The 20,569-nt window shown below is 42.1% G+C and overlaps 1 protein-coding gene across 1 annotated transcript in view; it reads left to right on the top strand.

Moving 5' to 3' along the window:
- The first annotated feature begins 4,184 nt into the window (after nucleotides 1–4,184).
- mcu (mitochondrial calcium uniporter) overlaps nucleotides 4,185–20,569 on the top strand; it is a 126,769-nt gene continuing 110,384 nt past the window's right edge. Inside the window, exon 1 of the mRNA XM_017694072.2 lies at nucleotides 4,185–4,378. Within this exon, the coding sequence (XP_017549561.1) occupies nucleotides 4,280–4,378 (99 nt within the window). The 5' untranslated portion in view covers nucleotides 4,185–4,279. The remainder of the gene's footprint in view (nucleotides 4,379–20,569) is intronic.

Below are 20,569 nucleotides of genomic sequence, written 5' to 3'. Positions count from 1 at the left end.
TGCTTGACTCTGTGAACAATAATGTAGTATAAATATATAAACCTCAGACTCATAATGCCAGAATCAGAAACAGTGTTAATGCATCTAAATGCACTCATATAATGGCATAATTAAGCGATTGCATTCTTGAATGGAGAAGTAGTGGAACATGGGACTCAACAAGAACAAGGCGTGGTTCTATAGAGGGGCATAACTAGGATTACGGGCCCTAGAGCAGAAAAATTAACAGGCCTCCTTATATGAAAACTGCTTTCAGTGAATAAAAAATGACAGTGTAATTTGTTTCCTCTCTGCTGTTAGGTGTCAAACAAGATCAGGCTCTCATGGCATTTCACCAGCATCTAACATTAATTTAAATGTTTACATTAGGCAGTACTGAACTGTGATTATGTCAAAACTAGGTCCAAACATTAGGAAAAATACACCTCTATGGTAATACTAACCTCTGCTAGTGTCCCTATGGGATACTAGTGGGTTATTAGCACTAAGCTAATAGAGATTTGCATTAACACTTTTTGGTTACGCTTAATTAAACAGGCATTTGAAGCTTCTAAAAGGCATTCCATGTTTTACTCACAGCTTGTGGTAGACATATTAGCAAATGTAGCAGTTTTACAGTGACTGTTTTAGTGGCCTGATATAGAGCTGCTGTCACTGTTTTCCACTTCTAACAGCCTGTTGATGAGGCTGCCAGGCATCTTCACAGTCACAGGCGTCCTGGACTTCCCAAAGGCCTAGTTTAGGGGTCGACAACCCAAATGTTAATAAGAGCCATTTTGTCCTTTCAACAAAAATCAAACCACCTCGGGAACCACAACATTTCATGTCCATTTTACCATCTTGGCTGTAAATATGAGTCAGTATACGCTAATGTGCTAGTATATGCTATAGCTGCTTTTCTCACATTTCCAGCAGGAATCTTTTTGGCAAAGTTTCTTCTAAAATGTCTCTCTTTTTATGAGAGACGGAAGTCAGCTTCTCACTTGTCAGCTTCTTGTTTGAATTTTCCCATTTCACCTTAAATATAACTGCTGCACCATTTAAGGTGGAATGGGAAAATTCAAACAAGAAACTGACGACAGCATCGTGACTTTTAAGTGTTTGACAGTTTCTCATTGCAGACTAAACATATCGGGAAAACAACTGTAGTGCTTATAAATGCAAATGAATCTATTTAACTCCAAATTAAACTCCCAACTGTCCATCCTCTATATTTCTCTTTCTCTTTTCTTTTTCTTCTCTGCTAGCTAGGTGAGACGGTTGTCTGTGTTGCTATGTGACCAGCAGTCTGAGTTCCAACAGGGTTAAAGGGTGAATTAGCAGTTGTAGGCTACATTAACTCCAGTGTTTATTGACCATTCATTGTTAAACTGTGTTGACCAATCAGCAGAGATTTATTTTACTGCAAAGGAGGGTTTTTTTTATTCTTACCTAAAAATTTCATTCTGCAGTGGAGCCTCACCAGAACAGTAGAAGAGCCGCATGTTGCTGACCCCTGGCCTAGACTGATGTTTTTCTCACAAAATTGATCCGCCTATTGGAGATCCTAATGTAATTGACTGATTCCTCTGGCACTTAGTTATTATGCTGGTGGTTAAACTAATGCATTAGGCAAACTCCTAAGCAACAGGAGAGCTAGCTTAGTTACATCTACCTAGACACTAGGAAAAAAACAATGGCCTTATTGGCCATTTTTTTCTCCTGGATGTTTCAAGAATTTAATCCTTTTGTTTGCATCCCAAACTAAACAATGAAACGGGAGTAGCACTGTAATACTTGCAGAGTTTAAATGAATAATAAATAAAATAAATGATTCTATTAAATAAAAATGTGTTAAAGTTTACATGAATGCATTATTTTTGCTTCTGGGAATCAGAGCTTCTCTGGAGGCCTAGAATGCCCTAAGGGTTGCCCTCTAACATTAATCTTGGGAGATTTATTTGAAAAATAAAAATAGAAATAGTTCTCATGGATGAGCCACATTATGAATTATAAGGAGACGTAAGTTTAGTCTGTGTAGTGTTGATGGAAGCTAATTGGTGAGGTATGCTGTGCCATGGGCTCCAGTGGAAAACCCCCAACCACTTACCCCCCAGCAGTACATACACTACTGGTTGTATATCATGCAGCATTTCCAAGTCTGTGCCCTTTTCATCACCTCCCTAGTGCACTCAGATGCAAATCTAAAGTAGATCACAGAAAGACTGCATTGTATTGCATTGTGAGGTTTCAGGATCACAAACTATAATTAACTTTTGGCCAGAACAAAATTTTCTCTGTTTTTCTCTGCCTTCCTCAGTCATCAGCCTACAAACAGAACAGACACACTGTTGAATTCAGCTTGATAAATTATCAATATTTTACATTAGGCCATTGTGTGAACGCATGGGATGAGTGAGGTGGTTGGATCGATCAAATCAGAGCCGTCCGAGCACCTCCTTGCCCTACATAACCACAGAGCAGATTGAAGGACGGACTAATAATAGAAAAGTAATAATATAATGGAAAGGACAGATCTACTGCCAAGAATCTGGGGGTGAACAACAACACAGTGCCACAACTGTGACACAGTGACTCTGCTGCAGGTGCCAAGGACAGGTTGAGGTATGCATATAGGCCTCTTAGTAAAGCTTTGAAACAGTCAGTAATTCATCAGGCTGTGAAAGCGAATCACCCAGTTTGACTGAGAAGCAGGCTCATTACAGCGGTTTAGCAATAGTACTCAAACATAGGGAATGAATCCAGCAAGTGTACTGTTAGCAAGTTGAAAAGCTTGAAAAACCTTCAAAGGGGAATTCCACCATGTCATTTTTAAAAACCCTACATAATTAAATGGTTAAGATGTCATTCCAAGTGGTTTGATGTGAAATTCTTCGTTCTAGAGAAACTTACAGAGTCCGAGCCGTTCACAGCGATGGTGAAAGGAACCAGACGTCTGAAGCATCTGATGTCTCTAAAGACTATAGAATATAATGATTATACAATAGGTCTGTATAGAACATTCCATGCTTAATATGGTTCCTTGCATGGTGAAATGGTTCTTCAAATTGATAGAAAATGTGTTGTATATAGTTCTTTTTTAAAAAAAAGGGCCTGACATTGCACCAAAAATGGTCCTTCTATTGTAACTATGTCAAGCTCCTATCAATAGAAGAACCCTTTCGGTGCTACCTAGAACCCTTTTCAAAACGTTCATACATGGAACAATATAAAACACATTCTTCGTCAATCTGAAGAAAGCATTCATTAATTATGCAAAGGGTCTTTAAGTGTTCCATAAAAAAATCTCTTTGCAAAAGAACCATCTTTTTAAAGTGTGTAGGACCATACACAGCACATTCTCTATCAATCTGAAGAACTCTTTCTTATTGCAAAGAACCCATCAATCATGCAAATGTTTTTTTGAGTGTTCATGGTTCCATATAGAACCTCCATCCATTTTTTTAAAACTAAAGAACCCTTGTAGATCCATATTTTTTTACAGCACATTCTCCATCAATCTGAAGAACCCTTTCATAATACAAAGAACCATTTAGGCTGCATTGGTTGTATATAGAACTTATGGTTCTAAATAGAACCATTTCCTTTACTATTTTGAGTGTGTAAGTGCAGAAGGGTCCTAAGAGATTTGGAATATAAGCTTCCACAAATTAGCCTCATAAAATCATGACATGTATAACATAGTAATAAATAAGTCGCCGAGTCGATCTAAGATCTTTAATGAATCTTCTTATAACCGATAGCTTCGATTAAAACGCTGCAGGCGCGAGTGTCCCGCGTTCTCCGATTGGCCAAAATTGGCGTCCTTAAGTTGTCAAACTGAGGCTCCGCTTTTCATTGGCTGAAGAAGTGCTCGTGTGCTGCCAGCAGGTAACCTCTCGGCCAATCACATCGCTGCTTTCACGTTCCCCTCACAACGGCAGCTTCACTGGGTTTCGTAAATAAACGGTTTAAACTGTAGTCATGGTGACACGATATAGACGAGGCTGAATGAGACTGAGTGAAATATGGAGTAGTGTTTGGTTGAAAGCGGGCCGTTTATCTCGTGTTTGTTCTAAAATTACTCAGCCTCGCTGTGCTTGTGAGGCAACACGAGAAGTATTTTTTCTATCGGCTGTGCTGCGCTCGGTTTGAAAACGACTGTGTGTGTGTGTGCGCGTGTGTGTGCGGTAGACCAGCCCAGTAACGTTAACCCTCCCCATTCCCCTCCCTTCCCCTCCGCGGTCTCCACTCAGCTCCTCCGCAGCAGTTGCCTTCTTGCCTGGCTCTCACTCCAGAGATGGCCGCGAAAGTGTGCAGACTCCTCCTGTCCCGGAGCGGCGTTGCGGCAGCCTCTCCCTTCTCCTCCTCACACCGACATCAGCCACACACCAGCACGGTAGGACCCGGAGGGGAGAGCGGGGTGTTGTGTTGGACCGAGGCGGGGGTGGGGGGCGGATGAGGGTTTCTGCCGAGAGGGGTGGCAGAGCAGCAGAGGGAGCCCGCTAAGGAAGTAGCCTGCTAGCGACTTGGCGAAGCTGAAGTCAGCTTCCTACTCGCCAGCTTCTTGTTCGAATTTCCCCGTTCCGCCTTACATGGAATGTCACGGCTGCACTATTTAAGGCGGGACGGTAAAATTCGAATAGGAAGCCAACTTCAGCCTCGCACTTACTTGAGTATTTCGGCTTATACGGCCACATTAGTCACACATGCGCCTTTACCGTCTTTTCGCATGGCCGGTGAATAGTAAACAGTTGTGACATTGCGTTATTAGCTCGTTCACTCGACTGGGCTGGTCCGCAGGCGTGTACTGTACAGCTAACAGGACTAAGCTAATGCAGCCACTGTACGCTCCTCTTAACGTCTTCGTTTCGTGTCAAATCGTTAAGCTCAGTCAAAGCCGAGCAGGTAACAGACGCCGGTCCGGTCCTTCAGGCCGGAGAGGGCCAGCCCGCTGCTGTTTCAATACGAAATAACCTTGAATGCAACAGTGCACTCTCAACTTTAACATAATGCTGCTGAGAGTGAGCAGAGCAGAGGAGGGCACGAGCCGGCGCGCGCGCACACGCGCTCACTCACGCGCAGTGAGTGCACGGGCCGGTTTGGTTTAGTTATCCTCGCTCTTTTGATGTGATCGCTGATGGCTTGGCATTGATTTTATTTTCAGTATTTTATGGCTTGAATGTCCTTATCAGATACATCGCGCTGCACGAGCCTCTGCAGTGTGTGTGTGTGTGTGAGTGTGAGTGAGTGAGTGTGAGAGTTGTGAGAATTGTGACAGTGCGGCAGAACTCTTCATAGATCCCAGCAGCAGAGGAGCCAAAGACAGAGATATTCTCTCTCTCTCTCTCTCTCTCTCTCTCTCTCTGTGTGTCATACTCAGGTATTCACACAAGCACCCCTGCACGCTATTCCTTTCTCCTCCTGAGCTGATTGGTCTAGGTCAGGCTCTCTTCTCGAATTCCCTCTGCTCTCCATGACCCCTCCCTCTTTTTTTTAGGAGTTTCCCTGTAGAGCGGATAGCCTCTGGATTTCCCTTCAGGAGCTTTGCCCTGAGCTCTCTGCACTGAGCGCTGTGGCACTCCAGTGCCAATTTGCAATCCACACTGCAGCGCACGCTCTGTAGGCTCAATGAAGCAAAGTGCAGCTATAAGGGTATAACTCCGGGCTCGGCTCAGTGGATGTAAACCAAGTGCATTATAGAGACACTCACCATCTCAGATTTTCCTCTTCTGTTTATTAATTACAGTGGGGGTCGCAACATCGGCAGTGCAATTATAGCCTTCTGGAAAGAAAATAGCCTAAACGTCATCTGAGTTTTTATATATATATATATATATATCTGCTGTAAACATTGTCCATTTCTGTCAGTTTTCAGTTTTTCACATTGTTTGAAATTTGGTATCCTTTACATTGTGGGTAAATTTCTTAATGAATGGATTAAAGGAAAATGACTTGGAAAATAGTCTGGCTCCATTGATGTACATTAAAAGAGAAGTACATATTTTCCTTTTCCTGTAAAGCTACCATTTTGGAGAAACGAGAACAGTGATATGTCAAGTTTGTAATGGAGAAATAGTGGTAAATCTGAAGAAATAAGCTTTTTTGGGGGACTAGCTTACTTTACAGTGCCCCACTATGTAATTCTCCAAAATCTCCAACAAAACTTTTCTGAAAACTGTTGTAAACCAGTGTCTCATTGGCGACAAACTCACTGTTGTTGTCAGTTCTGACCTTCTCCGTAATGGAGCATTTTCACATCAAACCACTCTCAGTGACTGGTAATGTAAAAATAGGAAGAATTCTCTCTTTAAGGCAATAAGGCAGGCCGAGTTAAGAATTTTGAAGTAAGGAGAAGCAAGGAGGGAGTCATAAAAGGCCCAGTGAACTGCTTAATTTTACCTGTGGGATTTGGCTCTTAATAATGTTGGCTAATAATAAACCTGTTTAAGCACACATGCCTTTTTTCACCGTCTCCCCAGCGAGGGTTCTTAATGTTTTCTGCAGATCCGTTGAGGGAGCTGCTGCTGTAAATTGGCTCCATTCGGTGTGACATGAACCCTATTTTGATCATAAATCCATCTGTAGCTTCATATATCAGGTTTTTATATCATTTCAGGCAGGCAGTATTTTTGGCCCTGTCTGCATGTACAGGGGCTTCCTGCCCGGTCAAGCGTGGCTGACGCAAAGCCTCGCAGGAGCCTGTCAGCGCACGACAGAGCAGCGACAGCAAAACTGGCCTGGCTTCCTCTGCCTAGTTACACCGAAGACAAACCATTAAACAGAGTTAAACAACAAAGTCTTACAATGGGATCCTGTAGCAGGGCAAAGCAATAGCAACGACCGCCCTGCAGTTGTAGAGCTCATCAGAGGCCGATTAGCTCATCTTGTCGCAGAACTAAAAGCACGAGAGCAGCTTGGTTAGAAGGCTCAGGCTGATTTAGCTTATGGTTTAATGGAGGCCAGATGATGGGACACTCCACCTTTATCTACTGGCGTACCATGGGGAACATGACTTGGCATGCATGTGCCTCGGATCCATACGCTGAAGCGTCATCTTAAGGGGTTGGATCCTAAGCTCGACACTGATGTTGGACCCTGCAGAGAGGCACTTAACCTTCACAGGCTTCCTATTGATGCATCTGTCCTATAAAGGTAGCCTCATTTCAGAAGGGGGGGACACAACGGGACTCGACAGAGTAAACCAGTGCTGCCTGCAGAAGAACCAATAAATCACCGTTTCTGGGATCCGCTTGGCTGCATCGGTTATATCTCAGAAATCTTTTGCTGAAGAACGTTTTTGGTCTTGGGTCTTCAAGTCCGTATTCCTGCAAGCTGGACCAACTTTAATGATTTTATAAACTTTATCCACAATGGGGATTTAACCCATTTAAATACACATTTTTATTACATAAAGGGCCCTCATATGTTTGTTTTATTTTTTCCATTGAGCTTCAGTTATAACATGAGTGCTTTTATGTACCAAAAATACTTGCAATCTTCAGATTTATGATGAATTACACCCTTAAAAAGATGCTTCTTCAAGGGCTCTTTAATGAAGACAGTGGTTCTGTATAGAACCCTGAACACTCAGAGAACTATCCGCATGATTAAAGGGTTCTTTGCATCATGAAGGGGTTCTTCAGATTCATTGAGAATGTGCTGTATACGGAACCTTTTTGAAAAGGGTTCTATATAACACCACAAAGAGTTCTTCTGTTGTTACAAGCTTGACATTGACGTTTTGGGTGCTGTATAGAACCCTGTTCAGAAAGGAGCTAGTATATAATGTGTAGAACCGTCTACAACATCATGAAGACCTCTTTCATGGTGCAAAGAACTCTTTAATCATGCAAATGGTTCTTTAAGTGGTCATGGTTCTATATGGAACCTTTTTGAAAAGGGTTCTATATAGCACTAAAGGGGTTCTCTTGTTGCAAGCTTGGTATCGTTACAATAGCAGAATCCTTTTTGGTGCTATATAGAACCTTTTTTCAGAAAGGTGCTATAGAAAACCTTATTCAACACATTCTCCATCAAGCTGAAGTTCATGGTGCAAAGAACGCTGAGTATTAACGATTCTATATAGAACCGTTTCTTTACTGAAGAACCATCATTTTTAGGAGTGTAGAACCTTTTTTCAAAAAGGTTCTGTACATACAGCACATTCTCCAACAATCTGAAGAACCCTTTCATGATGTAAAGAACGCTTTAATCATACAAATGGCTCTATGGTTCTATATAACACCAAAGGGGTTCTTCTGTTGTTACAAGCTTGACATTGTAATAATAGCAGAACTCTTTTTGGTGCTATATGGAACTCTTTTCAACAAGGTGCTCTATAGAACCTTATTCGACTGAATATCTGAGAAGCTTTTCATGATGTAAAGAACTCTTTAATCATGCACATGGTCCTTTGGGTGCTCATGGTTCTATATAGAACCACCATCCTCACTAAAGAACCCTTGAAGAACCATGCTTTTTATAAGTGTATCTCTCTTGTGATTGGCTGCTCTGTATTGAGTCTCATTCAGGACGTATTCAGAGGTGAAACATTGCCTAGAGCGTCAGTGTGAGTGGGTGAGGCCGAATAGGTGGATGTATATGAAGTTTGTACAGACAGTGAATTCAGGCTGTTTTTGCAGCTTGCTTTCCATTCAGACTGTATGAGCCGGAGAGCTGATGGTATGTTTGGGAAGTTTTACAATGTTTGCATGTTACTTAGAACTCCTTAATCTAAAAACCGGAGGTAAATTCTTTTCTACAGTGTTGCAGAAAACCGTCTCAGCCCCCAGTAGTAAAGCACTCTGGGTAATGCCCTCCCATTTGACGATATGGTCCACCCATTTTGTGTTGTGCCCCTCCCATTTGGAGCTTTTTCCGCAAGCAGCTTGATTTATGAAAGAAATCATCTCACTGGTTTGCCTTTAGCTCTTGTTTTAGCTTGTCTTTTATATGAGTGGGAACCAAACAGGGTCAAGTATCCTGGACCACCTTACGGCACACTAATCCAATCAGGATTTTAATAAGTTAACCCCTGCTGCTGATCGACTGTGTGGCTGCGGTGATCTGGATTAGCGGGATAAGAAGGTGGCAGCTCTGTGGAGAGTGAGAGTGTCACAGTGCAGAGCTCCCTGCAGCGCTAAAGCGATGAGGTGATTGATAAGCCTTCAAGCCAAGATCTGGCTAATTGATCGTGGCCAGCAATTATGGTCCATCTGAGTTTTGACATCTCTTAAGGACAAATCCTGGACTGAAACTTGGTCATTATCGTTGGTGTAGATTGCCAATGAATCAAGTGGTCCTGAGCTCATTTTGAGTATGAGTAGTTCATCTCCAGCGTTTGGACATTGAATGGGCATGGCCATATGACTCGTTAACTAAAAGTGACAATTCTACCTGATTTAGTGACCTTCAGGATGGTCATGTGCTCCTCCAGCTGTAGATAAAGCTCCAATGAAGATATGATGGTTAGCCTGGTTTATAAAACGGATTGTTTTGGTCCTAAAATCTGATTGGCTGAGCCGCGTTCGAAGCTGTTGTAGAATCCACAATATACGCAGATATAACCGCTTTACAACAACTGAACTCTGTATCGCTGCGCCACAGCACAAAAACCCCTGTGCTGTTAATGGAATAATCTTTGACTCTCATGCTGCTCACATATGGATAAATCTGTGTTTTGTTTAAACTGTGGGGCAGGCACCTAATGTTCTTAACTAGAACTAGGCTGGTCATTTAGCTAACATGCTAAAGGATAGCCAACAGCCTAAACAATTCCATCATTAATATCACAGGCTTGAATTAATGTACTTACGGTGAGATTAACTGTAAAATGGCATTATAAAAGTAAAAAAATGGCTTTTGAATGGGTTCCACACTTTAAATGTTTGTGTTTCAGTCAGAAGTCGCGTCAAATCCAGGTTGCATCCCAAACGGTGCTATATTCCCCAAATGGTGTGCTAGCTATGAAAGTTTCTAAATTCTAGCCTCTACAGCTAAATAGTGCATCATTTATCGAGTGTGGATGCTTCTGAGTCCCAAATCACTATTTCTTAGCTGTGTTTTGCTCTGTTGGGCTGCAGGATCCGGTATTTAAATTCCTGCGTAGTGCACTATGTAGGGAGCAGGGAGCCGTTTGAGATTCAGCCCCAGCGTGAGAAGAGTGATGTCGCTGGATTGGCGCTAAATAAGACTCTGTGGTAATTTGGTGACCAAAAAGTTCTTATAAAGTGAAAGTTTTTGCATTAAACAGCACTGTGTGAATCAAATGATCCCCATAGCTTCTCCTAGTTTTCTTATCAGGACTTTATTATGGTGTACTTTGAAACCAGGCCTCAGTTAGCTTACTAGATTTGGTTTGTATTGTAACTGTTTTGTCTTTGCATCCCAGTGAACCTCATTTCCAAAGGTTATAAACAGCAGCAACATTTCAGCACCTCAGAAAATAAGGAGCACCATCCAAATGTGATTACCAGAATTCAATACACACTGTAGTTGGCAAAATAAATTTTGATGCTGTCATTTAAAACTCATATAATTTCTGACAGACAAATCTATAGTAAAGATTTTAGAGAGTTTAAAGACATGTTTTGCTGTCACTTAGTAAATGGTGTTTAACTGTGAGTCTATGAATGTAATTAATTATATTAATTAGAGGTAAATCAATTGTATGTATTGATAATGGTTTTTATTTGCTAGAATATTATTGTGTGCACTCTGTTTGGGCTCCAGTAGCATCTCCTGCCAAAGCAATCTCAGTGCTTAGTGAAACTAGCCAGCGAGCTAAATCAGTGGAAATTGGGCTTCTTCCGTGATGTTGCTGCCCCAGTTTTCTTTTTGTTTGGTTGTTTGGGCAGTGAAGGATGTGCACTGTCTTGATTGTTTGGCACAGTCTTAAACTGTGATAGATAGAGGGACTCGGGTGTTCTGGACCTGCAAATGCATTTTAGAGTTTAGAATGAGTTTAAAGTCATTCTCCCTCTACTAGGGATGGAAAATATGACGTGTGTGTGTGTGTGTGTGTGTGTGTGTGTGTGTATACATACATACATACATACATACATACATACATATATATACATACACACACACACACACACACACACACACACACACATATATATACTCACTCACTCAGTCACTCACTGGCCACTTTATTAGGTACAGTTATGTTCAGTTGCTTCTTAACACAAATAGCTAATCACCCAATCACACGGCCGCAACTCAATGCATTTAGGCATGTAGAAGTGGTCAAGACAACTTGCTGAAGTGCAGACCGAGCATCAGAATGGGGAAGAAAGGTGATTTAAGGGACTTTGAACATGGCATGGTTGTTGGTGCCAGAGGGGCTGGTCTGAGTATTTCAGAAACTGCTGATCTGCTGGGATTTTCACGCACAGCCATCTCTAGGGTTTACAGAGAACGGTCTGAAAAAGAGAAAATATCCAGTGAGAAGCAGTTGTGTGGACGAAAATGCCTTGTTGAGCGGTCAGAGGAGAATGGGCAGACTGGTTCCAGATGATAGAAAGGCAACAGGAACTCAAATAAAAAAAATATATATATATACACACACACACACACACACACACACACACACACACACACACACGAGATATGTTTCTGAACATATCATACATCAGTACTTGTAGAGCATTTACCAACTGCATATTTCATTACAGAGGGAGCAAAATTAGTCCCTTTTCAATGCGTTTAGTGCAACACAGTGTGCCAAATAGTAAATAAAAAGCATTGTGTTCTCAGTTTTTGATAGTGTTTTTAAAGTTGTAGCACTACTGGTTCTTTTTTTTCTCTGTTCCAACTGTTCAGATGTCTGGAAAAAAAATAAACCTTGTGACATATCGTGTCACGATATCAGATTTCTCCCGTATGGCCCACATCTACCATGTACAATCTCACTTCAAGGCTTGGGGCCCAAATTCGGGAGCTTTGTTTTCTGATTTTTTGTTCATTCATGATTGTTAATTCTGTTAATAAAAAGATGATTAATTCAAGACCGTTAATCATGTTAATAATAACACTTGTCTGGAAATTGAGGCTGGGGTGAACCTCTTGGCATTACAATTATACAGCGCAGAAGGGATCTCCATCTATTTCTGATATATGAGCTAATTTCTATGGATGAAACCTTCCGCGAGCAGCTCAATAATAAGTCATTTCTGTTCGGCAGGAAGAGGCTCGATTTCAGTTTAAGCATAAAAATGGTTATCTAGTGATTTAATGTGTCTGTGTGTAGTGTTGTACTGCATTGTGCCGCTCCTAGTCTCGGTTCTGGGTGATTATATGTAATTGTAGAGATTCCTTAAGGTGCGTTTGGCTTTGTCGAATACCAGCTCTGGGTTTACAGTAGAGTTGCGACCAAGCAGCCTGACTGTGAATGTGCTTAAATGTAGAGAATGGTGATGTTCAGTGAGCAGGAAAAAGGGTCATTATTCAGCCTTTAGTATGCCTTTAATGAGCAAAGCCTTGTGTCTGTTTTCCTCTCACATATGGTAAATGGACGTGATGAGCCGTTAGCTCTCCTTCTCGTCCTCCTCTGTAGGCTATGGCTTGTACTTAATTATTAGAGAGAGTAAGATACTTAAGTATTTTAGTGATGTTCTGACTTTATTGACTGACATTTCCCTAATATGATCTAATAATGTCCCAGTGATGCAATAGCCATTGTGCCCATGCCTAAGTGAGCGGAAATGGAAAAATCGTGAAAGGAAATCCTGGCTATAATCCTCCCTTATTCGGTTATCCTGCCCTACTCAGTGGGTCATGGGAGTCAGGTGTTCATGGCCATCCTTGAGATGTTACCCATGTGTTTGAGCATACAGTACAGACCACACTTTCGTTTAATTTATTTTCCAGTCAAAAGTTCAAGCTATTCATTTTTCAGTGTCAGGAAAATATGTTTAACCAAAAGTGATGCAAAAGCCACCAGCACTAGGTGTAATATTAAATCCGTTCATATATCATTTGTCCGCTCTTTTATTTTGTGCGCCTGCTGGTACTTTACGCTTTGAGGGATGGAAGAGTGAAACCCAACCAGTTACAGACATTTACATTCACTACCCAATTCACCGTAGCTGCCTCACAAGATCTAAAACGGTTAAAGGAGATATTTCTCAAGGGATTAGACATAAAGAAAGTCAAAGAAAAACAAGTAGGAAAAAAAAGTTCAAAAAAGCTGTAGAGAAATTTGGCTCCTAACAACCACCTGGAAGACCTGGCGGACAACAAAACTGCCCCCATCAGATAAACAGCACATAAATCTTTCGTCTTTGAGAGAGAAGAAAATTAAGCTGCTCCAGATCTGAAAACATCCATCCTTACACTGTTAGAAGATGACTCAGCGCTATGGGTCTGAAAGGATGTGTAGCTGTCAAGAAGATCCTCACTGAGAAAAGGAGTCGGACGCATCAAACAAAGAAGCTGAACAATGGACCGATCACCGATCAGTCCAGACCTCAACATTACTGAATGTACAATTACTTGGATAGTAAGAATGTAAGAATGCAACCAACTTCCAAGACTGAACTTGGGAGGTGTGAAAAAAAAAAAAATCCCTATTTATTTGAAAAACTGAAAGTGAGTCTCCTGAAAAGAATGAAAGCTGAATTAAATGCGAACTGTGAACACACTTGTGTGTAATGGCCATTTTGCCTGAATATTAAAGAAATGAACCCATGGTCTTTCGTGCAGTACAGTATTTGTGCTTGAACTCGTGTTAAACTCATTCACTTCACAGAGGTAAAAGCACATATATTGGACACAGTGAGATGTCCAGCTGATCGGCGTGGCGTATCTTGTCAGTGCTTAACATTAGCCTTCTTTCTGTCCGCAGTGATCCATACATTCCATTTTAATGAGCTTCAAATTGCACTTAATGCATTGTGGTGTTTTTCTTTTGAATCCAGGACAAGATCATAGGATCCTTACGATTTGAGGCCGTCTTTTGAATATTGCAGGTCTTTTTGAACTGTAGTGCTATTAAAATTCCAGAGGTATTTCTAGAGAAGTCAAGCTCTGATTTCTGTGACCTCATATGGTCCCTGGCCGTCTGAGGTCACTCCTGCAGCGTGCTTCTGCTTGTCCTGGTAAATGTTCTGACAGCGTCTTGTTTTTTTCCCCTAAAATAGGAATGCAAATTTAATCGACAATGACCTTTCCATATGCGCTGAAGTGCAGGGATCTAATTACTAGAATGATCAGAAAAAAAGTACAGGAATGTTCCGCAGATCGTCTTGGAGTGCTGCCATATTTGTTTATTTAAGTTGCCTAATTGTGCCTTTAAGCTTTTCCTTACTGCTGCTTCAGTTCTGCATGAGATGGCTTGAAATGACTGATTTGGAGGGCAGGCCAAAGCTAGTCATTGTAGGAGGGCAGTGCAGGTGGGGTCATCGTAATCACCTCCAGCATAATCGAGCTAAGTGAAAGCTCATCGCTCCCGGCTCAGCCGGCCAGCACGCTGCCCTTCTCGGCTGCTCGGCGGCGCATGGTAGCCTTGATCCAGTTAATGGAGGCGGACAAGAGCAGTGCGATGATGGATGAGGAGGCGCTCGGTTACCTGTCCCTCCCGATGCAGCCTCTGGGCTGGCACTAATGCCTCCAGGCGTCCCTTATTGGGCTGCGTACCTCAGATATGCTGTTGGATTGTTTGATGGTAGAACAGACGCTCCACCTTAGCGACTGAAAATCTAAATAGGCTTGTAGAACCAGCCTCTTACAGGAAGGTCACCTGAGCTCACCAGCGTGTTTAAATGAGTTTGAGATGACAGTCGAATGGAATCGTGGCTCGGTGATTGAGCGTGTGGGCGACTGTTTGCATGATTGCGTGCTTGTAACTGTGTGTTCACCGGTGCGATCGTGTGTCGGTGTTATTACACTCACCGACACTGTCCGTATTGATCGGTCTTCAGGCTTGTCCTTGCATGCGTGATTCTGAGGCTGGCTTTACTCAGTGAAACTTTCATGCAACTTGCTTTGCTTGAAATTTACATGAAGCTCATTTTTTTTCGAGTAGCACAGTGGAAATGCCCTGCAGCTCTGAAACTCAGCCCAACAGTCACAAGCACCTTTCTTAACTTCACGAAACAAGTTTAACGAAACATCCAATCAAAACCTCAAGTACAAATCATATCAGTGACAACGGTGACATTTCACATGACTGATTTCACCGGATCAGAAGGTAAGAAAGTGGACTAAGTAGACTACTGGACTAGAAGGTAAATCAGACGATGGGTGAAAATGAAGCTAACATGGCTAACTAGCCTGCTAATGGTAACAGCTGTTTGAATGGATGCTTGTGTCATGTTAGCCTGCTGTTATTGTGGAGTGCAAGTAAATAACACAAGGCAGATGATTTTATATGATGCGAACTATATAATGTAAAAAAAATACAAGTTGCTTATTTGACTTTAGTCTTTTGTTCATTATTCATTGTATTGGTCTTACCCTATAAAATCATCCAGGCAGTACAGTTTACATATTTGTCATTGACTCTGTCTGTCTGTCTGTCTGTCTGTCTGTCTGTCTGTCTGTCTGTCTGTCTATCTATCTATCTATCTATCTATCTATCTATCTATCTATCTATCTATCTATCTATCTATCTATCTATCTATCTATCTGTCTCTCTGTCTGTCTGTCTATCTGTCTACCTATCTGTCTCTGTATCCAACTATCTGTCTCTGTGTCTCTCTGTCTGTCTGTCTCTCTGTCTCTCTGTCTGTCTGTGTGTCTATCTGTGATTGTTTGCTAAATATTTGACTTGTGTTCTGTATGTGTTGGTCTTTGAATATTAGTGTTTAGGTAGTGCGGTTGTACTTGATGCCTCACTAATTCTATCCCTGCAAATTCATTGAGGGTTATAATATTTTTTTTATCCTTTGTTTCCCAAAGAGATCTGTGCTTTGTGAAAAATTACAGGGCATCCCTTGCACAGTAACAACAGGCTGACAAAGAAGCATACATTTTGGCACAAGCAGCTGTTTAAACAGCTGTTAGCTGCCTAGTTAAGCCAACTGTTTACAGAACTGTAAGTTTTGAGAGTTGATTATTTTCCTCAGGAGGATCTTGTTTTCAGCTGCCCAGTAAACCTTTTTATTAGAGTTTATAAAGTTTTATTTTCTTGTCTGTTGATCAGCATCATCAGTGTGAAGACAGGCTGCTTCTTAAAACTTGTTCTAGGAAGGTGAGGCAGTTGCAGCTGAGTTTTTAGAGAGTTTCACATTGCTGCACAAAGGTTCCATCATGTAAAGCCAGTCTATGGGCTGACTCACGCATGCTACCTTTGCATGTCTTGATTTTCCTTTTGGCATCATGGTTGGTTAATAGATCGGTGCTTTTGTACATGCTGCGCAACCAGAAGCAGCGTGGCGTTTAGAGAAGAGACAAGGAGCTGCTTTTTTTTTTTTTCTTTTTTCTCTTTTTTCTTCTGCGTGCCACTAAGCCATGAAATCAAATAAGCCATGAAAATCGATGAAAGTGAAACAGGAAGCCGAATAAAAACTTTCAATACCAAAAACTCTCATTTATTTTAATTTATGAACAGAAGTACCAGTTGAACATTCCGTGCTGCACACAGATATCCCAGTTAGTTCACGCAGGATGCTGCCGAGGGTAAATAAATGCACGGTGCTCTTTTACCAATTATGTTTTTATTGAGCTGATTTGACTGTTTATCAATCTGGATAAAGGACGTCAGACTAACTTTCTTGCTGTACCGCTCTGCAGTGCGTGTATGGCATATGTATGAATGGCCAGTGAGTTGCAGGCCTGATCTGGCCCGCAGGGCTCGTGTTTGACACATGGATTCTAGGACCTCTGTCTTGCTTTCATCTTGCCTTCTCTGAACACTCTGGAACTGCCCCGCCCTCCCAAATGCCCCCTTTTTCCAGCACAGAGCTTAATGGCTTTATTTAATTGAAAACAGCGAATGAAATCAGACTTGATTCAGGCCATTTCATCATTTTAAGCTTCCCCATAGTAATCCACAAGGGCAGTGCCACTGATGGGTCTGTGTGCAGAAAACCAGACATTTTGGGCTACAGACGCCCTGATAGTTGACAGGACCTCATGGCCTATTTGCGAGGCTAAATCTTTGGTTTCTGTTATTTATAGTTGGATAATGGAGTGGAGAAATCTTTTTGCGTCTTTAGCTTATACATTTTTAGACTTGTGATTTTATGCAGAATATGTCTTTGCTGCCTTTTCTTTTACAGGACACGTACAACCATTTCTTGCACCTGCCTTTGTTTAAGATTTATACATCTGTTTTTCCAGTCCGACTTGTTTAAAAATTGTAGAAGCCCATGCTGTACATCACTGCACTGTGACATTAAACTATCACACAGAGCTTCAGTGGTTACACTCAGCATTTGCACATTCGTGAGATTAGCGCAGAGATGTCCTTTCACACACAGCATTTGCATTGTCGTGCAACCTCACTACCTTCAAAGGATTAATGCATACCCAGATAAGACTGTGCACTTCCATCACTGCTGCTGCCACTATTTTAAGGCTTCCACAGATTTTTTTTAAATTTGATGCAAATAGAGTCATTCAATGATTTTGCTGAGTCAGAATTGTTCACAGTGGTGGTGATGGGAACCAGACTTATGTAGAATTTATTGGCTCTGAAAGCTCCCTCACAGAAAGTTATCAAACAGAATGGTTATGAATTTGCTGCCTGAGACATTGTTTTATAACTTTTTTTTTGGGGTCCTAAACTGTATTTTTAAAAAAATCTATTAAAGGTGGAGTGAGGCAAACAGAACCCAAAGAATGCTCTTTTTCTTCTTTTTTTTTCTTCCAGATTTACCACTCTTACAAGTGGATCAGACACAGCAGTGTTGCTGGAGTTTTTAAACACTGTCCACTCACTGTCCACTCTATTAGACATTTCTACCTCGTCAATCCAACTTGTAGATGTAAAGTCAGAGACAATGGCTCATCTGCTGCTGTACAGTTTGTGTTGGTTTTCCTCTGGTCCTTCATCAGTGGTCACAGGATGCTGCCTACAGGACGCTGTTGGCTGGATATTTCCAGCAGCATTGCTGTGCCTGATCCACTCAGACCAGCACAACACTCACTAACACACCACCACCATGTCAGTGTTACTGCAGTGCTGGGAACATCCCACCAGCCAAATAGTACCTGCGCTGAGAGGGTCCAAGGGGGGTCCTGACCACTGAAGAACAGGGTAAAAGTGGGCTAACAAAGTATGGAGAGAAACAGCTGGAGTACACTCTGTAACTGTAGAACTACAAAGTGCACATATATAGTAAGTGTGTAAATGAGTGTAGAAACAAGGAGGTGGTCATATATGTTATGCCTGATCGGTGTGTGTGTGTGTGTGTGTGTGTGCATACATATAGGATCACTACATTTGCACTGGCTATATTTACATTGTAGACATTGTGACCTTGTGATATTACAGAAACTCGCCAGGACACAGGACTGAATTTAGGACGGTATCTATTACAGAATATCTGTTAAGTTCATAATCTCATCCATGAACTCCAGATAACAAACAGTATTACAGAAACATCCTAACCAGACTAAATGTCCTAAATTCTGTTCTATTTTTTAAGATAAACCCCAGAGCTTAATCGCTGTTTTAACCATCTGTTTCTGTTGTTTTGTGCAGTGACGGCCAGCACAGTTCACTACACAACTGGCATAATGATGTTATATTTGTCTATATTACAAAACAGTGGCTTCAGTTGTGAGAGATTTTTTTTCTAACAGCGTTTAAAATTCCCACACACTGCAGACACACCACCTCTCCACCGCCCCCTCTCCACTGCCCCCTCTTATTTCCTTTATGCTTTAACGTTGACGAAAACTCGTCAGATAAAACATTACAGTGATGGTGGTGAATTATGAGGAGACAGAGCTGAACGTGTGCTGTTTATTAGGAGGAAGAACATTAGCTTGTTTGGGAAATGGAGACTGAAACTGGGAAGCGGTGACACCGATAAACGGCAGGGGGTGCTCTCACAGTATTCTTAATTCCCAACTTATCTGCAGTTATACATTTCACATCAAACCACTCTGAAAAGCTTTGTTTACATCGGAACGGCTAAACAAATGGTAAAATACTAAAACGAAACATAATTCCGTTTGAAGGCTGAGCACTACAATGGAAAGTTTAGAACTGCATGTTAAACTCAAAGCTCCATGTAGTCCTATAATATGCTGACTCGTTTGAACCTGAAACTGCCCATCACTGAGCCCCCAACTGTCCAGGGTTAACAGCCATTGACATGACCAGGAATCAAGGAGACAAGCACACTGCAACTCAGATAACAGATTCAAAGGCTCCAATTGGGCGTGCTAACGAGCCCCTCCCCTCCCCATTGAGCTGGTTGATTCCGCCTGGCTGGTCTACATATGTGACCGTGGCCGGTGGGGAAATAATGAGCAGAAAGGCAATGTGAGGAAGTCCTGCTTACGTTAGGGAGCCTTCTGTCCTCCCTGTCAGTGGCCGTGTTTGAAAGCAAAGTCTCTCGGTGTGATTAGTACTGGTTATTTTCACTCACTGCTAAAAAAGCCGCAGCTGCTTCAGCTCCCTCAAGCATGCTCGTGGCTTCAGGAGCAATTTGGGGATGAAGTTCAAAGCATTAAGTTCTCCTCGTGCTGCTACAGGAGTTGCTTTAGAACATTGTCTTTTGGACTGAAGCTCACATTCATACCCCAGCGAAACAGCGATGCACTGGAGAAAAGTATTCTTTAGGGCTGCTTTCGAAGTCAAATCATGGCTAATCATTAATAAGACAAGCTTTGGTGTGGTGATTTTAATGAGAACTACCGAACAGAGAGCACACAAGCTGGGAGAGACTATTCAATGTCTTGAGATCTGTGTTTGCTCTGTAATTACCTGCCAGAGCAAACACACAAGAGAAAACTACTTTGTGGCAGCCATGCTAACACTTCTTGTGTTGTGTTTCTACTCGATTACCTCCACCTCTCTCTCTCTCTCTCTCTCTCTCTCTCTCTCTCTCTCTCTCTCTCTCTCTCTCTCTCTCTCTCTCTCTCTCTCTCTCTCTCTCTCTCTCTCTCTCTCTCACACTCTCTCTCTCTCTCTCTCTCTCTCTCTCTCTCTCTCTCTCTCTCTCTCTCTCTCTCTCTCTCTCTCTCTCTCTCACACTCTCTCTCTCTCTCTCACACTCTCTCTCTCTCTCTCTCTCTCTCTCTCTCTCTCTCTCTCTCTCTCTCTCTCTCTCTCTCTCAAACATACAGCTGACCTGAAAGTCCCAAGGACACAGCAAGCCTGATACTGTCCCTTTCCATCGCCCCTTGGCCTGACACAGAGCTCACGGTGGGCTGCCTGCTGCACCACCCGCTCTCCCTGTGAAGCAGGATGAGCGTTCACAGAGCGTAATCTGGTGCATTTAATGCCTGTAGGCCCAGCAGGAAATCGATATAATTACTCAGACGCTACATCTAACCATACCAGGGGAGTGGAGGAGCGAGAGAGACAGGCAATGAGGATTCTCTTTCACGCTTTAAGGAAAGGGATACCCCCCTGCTTGGTACCAAAGCTACCAAAGCTGAGCGTACCGCTGCTAGCTGTGCTATA

The sequence above is a fragment of the Pygocentrus nattereri genome, chromosome 5 (genome assembly GCF_015220715.1).
Source record: "Pygocentrus nattereri isolate fPygNat1 chromosome 5, fPygNat1.pri, whole genome shotgun sequence".
Taxonomy (NCBI): Eukaryota; Metazoa; Chordata; class Actinopteri; order Characiformes; family Serrasalmidae; genus Pygocentrus; species Pygocentrus nattereri.
The sequence above is the reverse complement of the archived record's forward strand: the minus strand, read 5'-3'. Positions and strand labels throughout refer to the sequence as shown.